Source organism: Montipora foliosa, chromosome 2 (assembly GCF_036669935.1).
Source record: "Montipora foliosa isolate CH-2021 chromosome 2, ASM3666993v2, whole genome shotgun sequence".
Taxonomy (NCBI): Eukaryota; Metazoa; Cnidaria; class Anthozoa; order Scleractinia; family Acroporidae; genus Montipora; species Montipora foliosa.
This window is the reverse complement of record NC_090870.1, coordinates 6,782,874-6,795,373: the sequence shown is the minus strand read 5'-3', so window position 1 is coordinate 6,795,373 and position 12,500 is coordinate 6,782,874. Positions and strand designations below refer to the sequence as shown.

At 40.5% G+C, this 12,500-nt stretch overlaps 2 protein-coding genes across 2 annotated transcripts in view; one reads left to right on the top strand and one right to left on the bottom strand.

The window, feature by feature from the left end:
* LOC137992257 (transport and Golgi organization protein 2 homolog) overlaps nucleotides 1-4,790 on the top strand; it is a 17,469-nt gene extending 12,679 nt beyond the window's left edge. The window contains exons 3-4 of the mRNA XM_068837475.1: nucleotides 372-503; nucleotides 3,255-4,790. Coding sequence (XP_068693576.1) covers nucleotides 372-503; nucleotides 3,255-3,396 — 274 coding nt within the window. The 3' untranslated portion in view covers nucleotides 3,397-4,790. The remainder of the gene's footprint in view (nucleotides 1-371; nucleotides 504-3,254) is intronic.
* A 189-nt stretch (nucleotides 4,791-4,979) lies between these two features.
* LOC137992256 (uncharacterized) overlaps nucleotides 4,980-12,500 on the bottom strand; it is a 7,879-nt gene continuing 358 nt past the window's right edge. The window contains exons 1-4 of the mRNA XM_068837474.1: nucleotides 11,923-12,500; nucleotides 10,309-10,779; nucleotides 8,585-8,779; nucleotides 4,980-8,050 (exon numbers count right to left, since the gene is read on the bottom strand). The exon at nucleotides 11,923-12,500 is cut by the window's right edge and continues 358 nt beyond it. Of these exons, the coding sequence (XP_068693575.1) occupies nucleotides 7,527-8,050; nucleotides 8,585-8,779; nucleotides 10,309-10,779; nucleotides 11,923-12,157 (1,425 nt within the window). The 5' untranslated portion in view covers nucleotides 12,158-12,500 and the 3' untranslated portion in view covers nucleotides 4,980-7,526. The remainder of the gene's footprint in view (nucleotides 8,051-8,584; nucleotides 8,780-10,308; nucleotides 10,780-11,922) is intronic.

The window sequence follows — 12,500 nt, the reverse complement described above, 5'->3', positions numbered from 1 at the left end:
GGACAAGTTATGAGATGTTTCAGATGGCATATCTCCATTTATACAAATAAAATCAAGTTGCACCGTCCACGGCATTGTAAGAAAAAAAGGGAGCAAATTTTTTCGTACACTTATGGCGGATTAGTCTCGAGGACTTCGCGAGAGCTCCGCGCAATCACGATAGCATTTTCACTTCCGGCGTTTCAACAGCCAATCAGATCACGAGTTTAGTCGGCCAAAATTTGGCCGACCGTCCGGAATTCTTGAGAGACTTTTGGTCAGGCCCAATTTTAGCGAGCGACGACATAAGAGAACATATGGGCGAAGCTAAAAATGGGCCTGATCGCAGGTTACTACCAGCTTAAAGTGAACGGTGCGCTTTCTTTCTTTAGATCTTTTAGCTGCGAGGAAGATAGAAGTTGTTTTAGTCTGCAAGATGACCCAAATGACGAGAAACACATGAACTTAGTAGATGCATGTCGATCAATCTTTATGGACTACAAAGAGATGAATTGCGGAACAAGGTATTTATTAATATGTGGGATTACTTCGTGTTACTCCTTGGCGTGAGAACTCTTTGGTCCCTTAAAGTGCCTATCACGTCAAATCACATTTCGACTTTATTTATTCTCCGAAATCATCCCAAATGCATCGTGTTGTTTTTAGAACCTTTTGAATCAATTCTCACTTTTTGGTTGGCTTTGAAAGACAGGAAAAGGTTATCATACTTTGATCAATAGCCGAGCAATGAATGGAAATGATGGGTTCGATACCGGGTTGAGGTCACAAATTAATTTGCATCGCTGTTTTCAAAGAACTTTCTCAAGGCAAAGCAGTTTGTGAGGTCCCTCCGGTATCGAGCCCATTCCCCGCCTTCATTGTTTGGTTATTGATCAAAGTATGACCACTTTTCCTGTCTTTCAAAGCCAGTAAAAAGTGAAATTTCATTCAAAGGTTTTTCAAAATAACGCGATGTATTCGCGATAAAGTGGAAAAGTGTGTTGAGGTGATAGGCACTTTAAGCCTGGTTTTCACCAGAGAGCGACGCATGCGCAAGCACAAGCGCAAGCATAACAGCTCCCGTTTCACCGTGGAAACGACCTCGACGCAACTGATAAACACAAGCACCAGCAGAAACACAAGGGTTAAAATTTTAACTTTTCTTGTGCTTGGGTTCTCCTTATGCAGTGTCAAAACGAAACCCGACATAAGCACAAGGAAATATCCTACGTCTGGCCGTGTCTGGCCAATAAAAGCACTCGTTCCAGATCATTTGAACAAAATGGCGGATGGCGGTGGTTGATTTTGATGAAAAGTTACGCTTGTGTCGACGTTCGTTTTCACTTAGCATACCGGTAAGCTACTTATGCTGCGCTTGTGTTTGCTTGCTTCCTCGCTTGGTTGCGTCGCTGGTGAAAACCATGCTTTACCTGTAAACTTTTTCTTTTTCGATAATTAGCAATTAGCACGCGCTTATTCATATTCAAGTTTATTTATATTCAATTTCCCGGAAGAGAGAAACGAAGCGTTTCCATGGTAATGGTCCGTACTGTAAAATCCCGACCGAAAACCAGCCAGTCAGACTGCTCCATTTAGCATGAGAATTCAGAATCGCTTGCCATATAATTGTCTGAAATATCTGATTATTTCAAGCAAATATGCTCTGTTCATTCATACGCTACCCCTCAGTCGCTTAATCAAGATCTGTTTTTCCCTTCAGTCCAAATTACCCAATATGGTATTCGCTCTCTTTGTTACATTGGTACTAACCTTTGGAATTCATTACTGATTAATATCAAACAAATTATTCCTTTTCCCAAATTTAGAAAAAAGTGTAAAGAATTCGATGATCGCTGGTTACGACAGTATTATGTCTGTGGAAGGTAGTGAGTAGGTAGTTAGTAGTTAGTCCACGAAGAAACACTTTTTACACTAAATTGTTTGTCAGCACTTTGTTACTTAAATAAACTATATTTTCCTTTGCGTTGGGTGTCCCAAACTTTGGCACAATTATTGTATTATTTCAACTATCAGTGATTACCTTATAAGAAAAACAACACATGAAGCTGTGATAAACATAGTGAAGCAATGCATTTCATGAAATCTGACTTGACGTTTCGTATGTGGGTTCAATTCGGGTTCAATTCCTGTATAAACAAGGTTTCTCGTGCAATGGTAATCAGTTTTTCCAGACGCGAGAATTTCAAAATGTTCCCATTTTATGTTATGTCCAGTAGTCATAATACGATCAGCAATAGCTGATGTGTGTTCATGTTTGGAGAGCGCTTTAAAATGTTGTTTTTCTATCCTGTAGTAGGCGCTTCGTTTTGCCGATGTAGAAGTCATCGCAATCCCAACAACTTGCCTTGTAAACAACCTTCGACCTTTGGGAACGATACAACCGATCTTTGTAGGCAAAGAAAGATTTGATTCGCCGATAGTCACGAAAAATAACTTTAAGATTACCTTGTTTTAGATTTTGAAATTGTCTTAACATCAATTCTCTATAAATAAAAATAATGATTAATTGTTTGTGTGGGTGAAAATGAAAATTGACTTGACTATCAAATCACCCTTCGCCTCAAATTGCTTTATTGTTACCTTGTAATCTTGATCTCTTCTTTCTATTATGCAAAAAATCAATACCTGCTGCTATTTTCTATCTTTGTGCTGTACTAGTCAATATGTATATACTATACTATACTATACTATATACTCAACAAAACATCTTGTTTCTGATTGGCCAATGGCGAATGCATAAATAGGTTATAGAGTGCAATCCAGGTTATAGAGTGCAATACGGAAGTTGCTATGGAAACACCGGGGAAGCGCCAAATTTGAACACCAAAGTGAGAAAAAATGGCTGACAATCGGTTTGCTTTTTGTCAAACCAAAACATCGTTGAGCAACTTAAAGAAAATGCGAAAAACAAAAACACGTTGAAAGCTACACAGACCTGGTTGAATGTCGGACAAACATGGGCGACTGAAAGAAAACTAAACCCAAAACTGGAAGAATACGAGCACGAACAAAGTAGCGCGTTTGAGTAATTTTGTTGAGAATATAATAAATAAAAAATCGTATGAACCTGCTCGTGCATTTCGTGATTTATGGTCACTCGTGATGTTTTAAATGTCCTCAAACTGCACGAGTCGTAGGCGAGTGCAATTTTGAGAACTTTCAAAACATCACTCGTGCCCATAAATCATGAAATGCACGAGCAGGTTCATACGATTTCCTATACATACTATACTATTTATTTGTTTATTTACCAGGACAAATACAGTGGTACTGGTGGATGCTCAGGGACACGTCACGTATGTCGAGTATGCCATGGCGAGCGGTGCCACAGATCCGGACAAAGCTGAGTGGGAAGAGAGTATTCACGAATTTGACATTCAGGACACCTCCACATAAAATATTTACTAGTTATTCCATGAGCGCGCGTTGGATAGGAAATAGGCTGATTTAGCAACGGAACGGGAACGTCAGTTGACGACGGCGCCCGCAGAAAATTTTCCATATTAGGTCAGATTAGAGTAGAATCCAGAGTATTCCGCGCGTTCTCCCGTCGCCAAATTGAGGTTCCTGTTCTGTTGCTAAATCAGCCTAATGGTAATTAGCCCGCGACGGGGCGCGTAGCGCCGAGTTGGCTATAATTAGTCTCATATTACACAAGCGCGAACGGAATAATTGTTTAAGTTAAAGTGCTATTATGACCAAAAAAAATGAATTCTTTTTTTTCTTCTGATTTCAAAATTATGCTATCTAATCACTAAGCCTCGTCCATACGAATGCGTTTTTAAAAGTATTCTGTTTCGGTGTCATCGAAAACGCATCGATTGATCCGCGCCCACACTACCGCAGCGTTTTCAACTGTCCACATTAATTAAAACGCTCGAAAACGCCTAATGACATGCTGTGTCGTAGGTTGAAGAATGTGTGCATGCTTGAAAGAGATACGGATATTTTCGGCATTTCACGCCAATGCGAGTTTGAAAACTGCAAACAACTTCGCGTTGACTCGCTTGTGTATGTTCCAAAATCTTCTATAAAAGGGAAGATCTTGATGAAAACAACAAATTGTCTTCTTCTTCTATCAAAAGCCAATGCAAGGTTAAGCTCCAAACAAGATACCGAATATTTGCTGGTAACATCGGGTAAAGCGTGTTTTCATCAGCGATGTTTTCAAAGTCTGCATACAACTCACGAGGGGCGGATGACGTCATCGTTTTCTCGACTGTCCATGCTAAAACGATGTGTATACGTTTTCCCTTGCATCCACATTCGAGAGCGTTTTCAAAGCGATTAGGTTTAGAGGAATCCGCTCAGTGTTTTAGTTTGGTCAGAACGCCTAAACGTATCGAAATGTATGCGTTTTCAAAGGAAAACGCATTAGTTTGGACGGGGCCTAAGTGACCCAAGTTTTATGCCTTGATTTCCCTATTTAAAGGGCCGCCATTACTAACTTTAAAATCGGCTGAATTAATATGCAGCACGGGAGTTAATACTCTAATAAATTTTAAGCTAGTGCGCGAGTAAATGCAGGAGTGAGCTCTTGCCAAATATTGTCACTTTTTTCTTAGATCCAACCCTCTGACCTCCAATCCGGCGGTCAGTTTTGAACGTGAGCAATAACGGACCGTGAAATCCAAAACTTGCACTCAAAGTAAACAGCCTTTGGATAAAAACCAAAGCTCTAACTTTTGACAGTCAGGTGTTAAGTGCAAACACACTTTCAAAACGTGAAGAAAAACAAGGAGTGTTTTTTTTTTATCATAGTAGTATTTTAACCACACACTGTGTTGAGGACTGTCTTAGGGTTAGGGTTAATTTGACTTTGCTCCTCTATACAAAATTATACATATATTGTAACAATGGGAAACGGGAAATGGGAAAAATGTAAAAAGGCGAAAAAATATTCGCGGATGATGGAATTTTTTTTTTTGACACCCCTCTTTTGTCATAACAAGAGCATTGAGGGACACCATTGCATTTGATATTTATCATAGGAATTGCTTCTTTATTTAAAGGCTTTAAAAAATCATTTGATCACTTTGTGTTCAATTTAAGGTTATATACTTTTCATTAGTCCGTACCTATGATCTGTTAGGGCCTGGACAAACGGCAGATGTTTAGCGTTTAAACAACATCCATCATTGTTTGGTGACCAAACATGATGATGTTGAAGTGAGTGGCCAAACTGCTAAAACATGTTTGATCTCACTCAGATCAAATTCCACAAGAAAAGAACTATGGTTCTCAAAAACGTAAAAAACACATGGGTACAAGCGGCTGAGCAAGCGTGGAACGCATGCACGCGCCAAACATGTTTGATACGGCTGGCCAAACGAACAAAACTTCGTCTATCAAACCACAGGCAGTGCAAGCTCGGTTGTACGATTTATAGACTTTGTATGGGAAAATATGAGAGGAAATGACCACTAACGACATCGCAAAAATTCGTAAGCTACAAAGCCGTCTAAGACAAGGACAACTGTACGTAGAGGTAAGTGAAGTTTATTTCTACATTTACAGCTTATTTTAGCATTTATAAGCTCAAAGTATGTTTTCCCATACAAAGTTTATAAATCGTATACCGAGCTTGGGATGCCTGTGATCAAACACGAGAACAAAAGAAATGTTTTACGGTGTTTGATCGAATGTTTGATGGCCTTCAAATTTTATCATACACGACCAAACAGCACCAAACAAGGTGGCCAAACGGTAATTATAAAATGGTTGGTCACCAAACAATGCTTGATGTTTTTTAAACGCCAAACGTTTCCCGGTTGGCCAGGCCCTTAGAGGAGAGACGCATAGCTAATGTCATCATTAAAAACTTTTAAATTCTTTATTATATCAAACAGATTCCATGTTGCCGTGCGTCTGTTCAGTAATGGATCACAAATAACGTCAAAATGTGGTGTGTTCTTACCACATTTTGACGTTTTCTATTACTGAATCTAGTATTTGTTAATTACTAGAAAGCATGAAAATTATCGGTAAGGTTATCATAATTTTGTGGATTTCATATCTTTTCATAAACATGCATCTTAAAATTAAACAAAAGCTCAACAATAACTAAATCATCAATGGACTATTCCCTGTATCCTACAATAATTAATAATTATGTTAGCCGCATTACGGGTTGGAAACGCGTGCGGAGAACGGCGACGTCACTTCAACGAAAACGTCACTCAAATATCTAACTTGGCGCTATTCTTTTAACTTCGGTCTTTCTACAGAGTAAGGGAAAGCAATGTGCTAAAATTCGCGCCACGTGCAGCACTATAACTTTTCCTCGTTGAGCCAGTGATATTTCTGTTTCTTGGCGCTGCCGATGCCGTAGGGAAATAAAAGTAATTGCGTTGCACTAGCGCCATGCATGTTAATACATTTCTTAAACAACTACGTGAACAAATGACCAAATGCAGGTTTCGAACACACAACACTGGGCCGTCTTTCTCAGTACGGATTGACCAAGGCTTGTGAACAACGTTTTTATTTTTTCTAAAAACCTGACGAAATGCTTGCAAAAAAAGTTTAGACCTAACAGTCTAGGGCTGCTATCGCGGCAAGAATCCCGCTGAATAATTTCAAGCTAGTAGATAGCATAAAAAATAGATCAGTGAAGAGAGTAGTGATCCTCGCTACACTTATCTGGACAATTTAAAGCAGTTGTCTTTTATAGCTGACACCTGAAAAGTTCAGGCGCCTTCAACAAGAATCAAACCTATGACCTCTGCGATGGCAGTGCAATACTATACCAACTGAGCTAGAGCGAGTTTCAATTGAGTGTCGTAAAACCAATACCAAAGTAATTACTTTGGCCAATCAAAAAGGACGTAGACAATTCAGTAAACCAATCACAAATCGAAGTATAATTTCATGTAGCCGACACAAAGCGCGGGAAAATGTGCACGCGCGAGCCACGACTGGTTTCGGTTTCACTTCTGATTGGTTGAAAAAGTGGCGCGAGAACTTTGAACCAATCACCGAGTGAAGTAATGTAAAACCAAAGTAATTCGCTAATTACTTTCGACACTCAATTGAAAACCGCTCTATGAAGTCCAACAAATTACCCTGCTCACAACTGAGTGGCTTCATAGCTGAGTTGGTACAGCATTGCATCGGCATGGCAGAGGTCATGGATTGGAATCCCGTCAAAGCAGCCTGAATTTTTCAGGTGTCTATAAGAGACAACTGCCTAAATTGTCCAAATAAGTTCGAGGATCACTTCTCTCTTTCGTGTATAACCCGCATTTCAAATGTGCATTCATTGCGTTCATAGAAAATAGGGGTACAGCAAATGAAAAAATGGCTTGTCGAGTCCAAACAACTTTTGGGCTTTTAATGGGTGGAACCTTGCCAAGATTTGTGCAAAAAGAGAATTGAAATTCATGATAAGTGGGCCGTTTAATTTGTAACTAAATTTTGTCTACAGCTGCTTTAGTATTGTGAACGACAACAAACACTACTTTTTCATCTGCTTTTATAATCGATCTGAGCGCGTTTGTCATCAACGTTTAACTTGTGTTATATAATCACTCGTCGTCCTTGTTTATCAATAGTAATTCAGTGGAGGTGTCATCTTCAATCAAGACCTTCTTTTGAGTATTCTGATAAAACGTTTCTTCGCCAAAGATCCTCACACCAATGGGGCGAAGAACTCCTTTAAGGTACTTGTGGACGTACATTCCCCTGGGTCCCAACACATGAGGAGCAAGGCCGTAGAGCCGCTTCAATGGTGTCATCAGTGTGTCGGCCAAATCATGATCTGCAAGGTCAGCGTAACACGATACCCAAACATTATCCACGAGCATGGTACCCTCCTCGGTAACTGGTGCAAAGGCGCCCCTTTGCTCGGCAACCGAGATCGATATCACCATCTCAGGAAAGCGCCCATATCGACGACTATGAACATCAACGTAGTCACCGGGTCTCACTTGCGAGGCATGGACAAAGTCACTTTTGATATCATATGATGTTGGAGTCATCTTAAAGATAAGATGGGCTTCACTGAGCGTTATTTCATTGCCACACGCGGTGGAAATGGTGTAATAGTGGCCTGAGAAAAAAAAAAAAGATTAAAAATAAGTGAAAGAAAAGGCAGGAAAGGAGTGAGTTAGTGAGCGTGCGAGTGAATGAGTGAATGAGTGAGTGAATGAGTAGAGTCACTTTATGAATTACTTCAAGGAACTTACTTTGAGGGGTATTTGGTATTTTTTCGTTGGAAGGAATTAATACAATACATACTTAATTGACCACTCCCCATGGGGGCTTTTCAGGGCCAATGAAACACAATCACGACAGAACGTAACATTCAACAACAACTGTTAAGAATCCCAACCGGCCGAAGTCAAACCAGTTGGCTATTTCCAAGTACAGCTGAGAAGATGAACCTGGGACTACCAGGAACAAATTCTATCAGTGGTCAGAACCTCTCCTGGACTCGGGATCTCCGGAACTCAAGGCAAGCGCCCTACTCGACAGGGCCGCTCTGCTTCCTGCTTGAATTAAGAGAATTGATGCACAAATAGAAAGATGGAAACGTGGAACTGAACAACTTGAAGGACGCAAATCAACAAGTTAAGCAGATAACCTTTGTAATCAACGTCTTGGTCCAGGAACGTAATCACTGGGCTGAACTTGACCTCGCCCTCCTTCGAGTAAGTTTTGACCAAGTCGCCGACATCGAGTTCGTTCATAGAAATCTTCTTTCCAGATTTTAGCTCAACTTTTGACTTTGACGGGAAACAGGTGGATTGTTCTACTTTCAAATTGATGCCACACCCACCTGAAGCCATGAAAAACAGACCATCATACTAAAAAATTAGAAAAGTCCACAGTTTTTTAATCACTAAAAGGTTGGTCAGGCCTGTGTTTGAAGGGCAAATGAGAGAGCGGGAGTATTCAACGCGAAGAAATCCGGGAGTGCGCGAAAAATCGAAGAGCGTGGAAGGCGTATGTAGCTTGTTTTGTTGCGTTAAAACAGTTGCTTCGCAGTGTACCAAAAGGGTGATTCGAGTTGTAATGACAACACAAGACTGCGGGGACGTGCTTGCTTTGCTGTGTAAATAAATCATGGCGCAGTGCAAATAACATTTTGCTGCTAGTTGTACTGAATGCGTGGGTCAGCGCTCGAGTTCCACATTTCTTCTGGCCCAATTTTCTTTCGTTCTCAGTTTCCGCCTAAACGTAAGCTGTCTATATTTCGAAATTTACATTTAAAGGGCCACCGACAACCACAAGTCTTTGCGGGCGTGCAAGCTATTGGCGCCTTTTTCTGTAATACAGAAACTAGTATTTCTTGAAAAGTCAAATTCCATCGCCTCACATCGTCGTGTTTTGGATGCCCAGTAGCTTCAAACTTTGTTAATATTTTCCTTAATGCTTAAATATTGTATTTTTGGCGTTATTTGGGTGTTGTGTTCGTGTTAAAAGCGAAATGAAAACTGTGAAGAAAGGTCGTCCGCCGAGGAAGGAAAAGCGCCATGTTATTTGGCTCACTACTTCAACCTTAAGATTATGGAACGAAAGGAGGAAGGCGTTTGGATTAAAAAACAAATCGAACAGCGAATTCGCAGAAGTTCTTCTTCACCGGATGTTTCTGAAGCGAACCGGCCGATTCGATTGCCCGGATAATAACAACAACAAAGGCGCGCAAAGGACACTGGTTGTCGGTGGCCCTTTAAAAAATATATTGTCGCTTCTCCGCTAGCAATAAGAAAACCGCCAATATATGCTTACGTACTGATGTTTTTTTTTTTAATCTACGACCCATGAAATATTTCTGTTCATGTGCTTATCGCCGCTTTACTCGATCACTGAGGAGAAAATGAAGAACAGAGAGGGAGGCTCAAGGCGTTGGCTGGGATATGTTATGTCCACGAAAGTTATTTTTAGACGAGCGGAAGTCTTTGTTCTAGGGGAAGTCTGTCTTCCGAGACGTCCGCATGCAGTCTTGCTTCGCTCTCAGGTTCTTAGTGAAAAGAGAAATTGATGGCGCACGTGGAAGACTGATGAATATATATTTTCTTTCAAACATCGGACCGAGGTTGGCCTGCATGCGGACGTCTCGGAAGACTTCCGCTCGTCTAAAAATAACTTTCGTGGACATGACATATCCCAAGGGCTGGACCGGGAGCCTCCTTCTCTGTCACCTCATTTTCTCTTGCTGCAACTCAAGACATATCATGAAATGCAAAGGAAGAAGAAAAAACGATACATTTGAAAATGCGGAAGAAAGAGGTTTGCTGTTTCTCCGTGCAAAGCAATTATTATAGGAAATTATAAAAGACTAGCTTATATGTATTTCATTCCTACCAGCTGGAGCTGGCCACAAGTAAACCTTCTCGATAGAAGAGTGGTGGAGATAACCTTTCCCTTGATGAAAACCCGCGCCATTCCACAGCAGAATATTGCAAACGTCGCTCGACGTTTGGACATGTGAGACGTTGATGAACATGATTCCTGGTACACTGAGAAAAGTATCTGTTGTATTGGATGAGATTGGAAATCCGTACATCTTTTCAAGGTAACTTAGAAACTTTTTAAGGTCAAAGAAGTAATAGTTATTGGCGGTGCCTTTTGAGCTCCCGTAGTAAGGCTTTTTCACTTGATGACCTCGGTTCAGATTCAGGGCTGTGCTCATACGCAGTACACACGTGTTGTTGTCTTTGACAGTGGAGAAGGAAAGATTGAGGGCTTTGAAGATATCCTGGTCGCTATATAATCCACCATAATCCACATTTCCAGGGTAAGAATTTTGAAGACTGGAATACGAAGGTAACATTTCTGAAAAATAAAGAATGTGTCAAAGAAAAGAGAAGTTATTGACAGACGTATATATCTCTTTGACTTCCCCACAATCTCGTCCCCAGACTCCGCTTTTCTTTTGGTCAGCACCAAGAACACAGACTCTGGCCACTTCCAAGGCAAGTGGCCAGAGTCCGTGTTCTTGGTTGCTGACCAAAAGAACAGCGGACTCTGGGGAAAACATTGGCTTCCCCATCGAGGAAGCGAGGAAGGCCTCGCATTGCGCATGCTAAATGGGCATGGTCTTCATTACAGCTGCTAAGATCGCACGACATGTCATTTCTTCCCGACCGGTTATTAAAGAAAGTTTCATCCTTATCTGATTACCAGAGGTCTCTAGGCGTCGCTTTGCTGCCATTTTCGGTGCATTTATTCCGGCTATTGCTTGTTGCTATGGGAGTCATAATTTGGGTGAGAAGTGAATGTCACTCTTACTGCAAAATTAAACTATCACTGATAGTTTAATTTAGCAGTAAGAGTGACATTCACTTCTTTCAGTTATGAAAAAGATGATTTCAATTCGACTCGCTGGTTGACCAATCTATGGACAGTTAAAATTTGCTCAAATGTCCCATTGTAACTTAACAGCGGTTTGAATTATCTTATAAGGATAAACTCGTGAAACAGCTCCGCTTTTGGAGGGTTCAATACCACCGTCGGTTCTTTCGTGCATACTAAAAAAATTCGTTTATTAATCAGAGATCGATACATTACCTTGCAACAATACTTACATTCTTAAAAACTGAGTGACTGAGTATTGCAAGCAATAACTTACAGCTACTTTATAGTTGACTTTTCAAATTACAAAGAGCATTTTTACTTAAAAGGGTTTCAAAGCATTTTCCGACTGCAAATTAACATTCATAAGGCACATTTCAGAAATTGCCAGCTGCAGTTAAACGGCATGCCTCTGTCTCATATAAAATGTGTAATCCAATGAACATTGGTCCGGATTATAAGATTTCTTTTAAATGATCGAAAGAAGAGATGTTTATGTACTAGACATGCTGTGCGGATTAAGAGGTAATAATCTTATGGCGGCTTAGGCGACTACACCCAAAAGCAACGTCAGGTAAGATAAACATTCTACAGAAAAGGAGGAATACAACATGGAACACTTACTTGCGCAAGCCACAGGAATGCACAGCACCAGAAATGCCAGAAGGGTGGTCGCACTCATGTTGCAGTTTGAGCTATTTTGCAGTTCAGATGACTGAAGTCCAAAACTCAGATGAAATGTCCACTGAGCATAAGAACGGCCGAATGTCTTATTGGCGTTCAAGGTTTTAACTTCATTAATCATTAAAAAGCCTGCGCAAATTGCTCTGGACCATCGACGGGTGGCTTTATTCACCATAATCACATACTGCCAGAGGTTATTTATTCAGGCTTGCTTTTAGCAGCCATAACAAAATGATTTCAGTGAAAGAAGAAAGATTAAGTTAGAGTTAGATCGTAGTTCCATCGAGAAATGTGCCGTGAAAACCTCTCTTCTATAAAACTCGCACTTCATGCAAGTTATGTGGACTTTCAAGTCTCTTTGGAATTGTGCAAGATTTCCTTATTTGCTTTGAGTGACATCCAATTCAAGTTGTTTTCCGGAGATCCTCAGACAATAGTTTCGTTTTGTCGCCTAGCAACGAGGCATCCATGTTCAACAGTTGGAAAAACGCCCTTATTATTATTTGTTGGAACTTTGG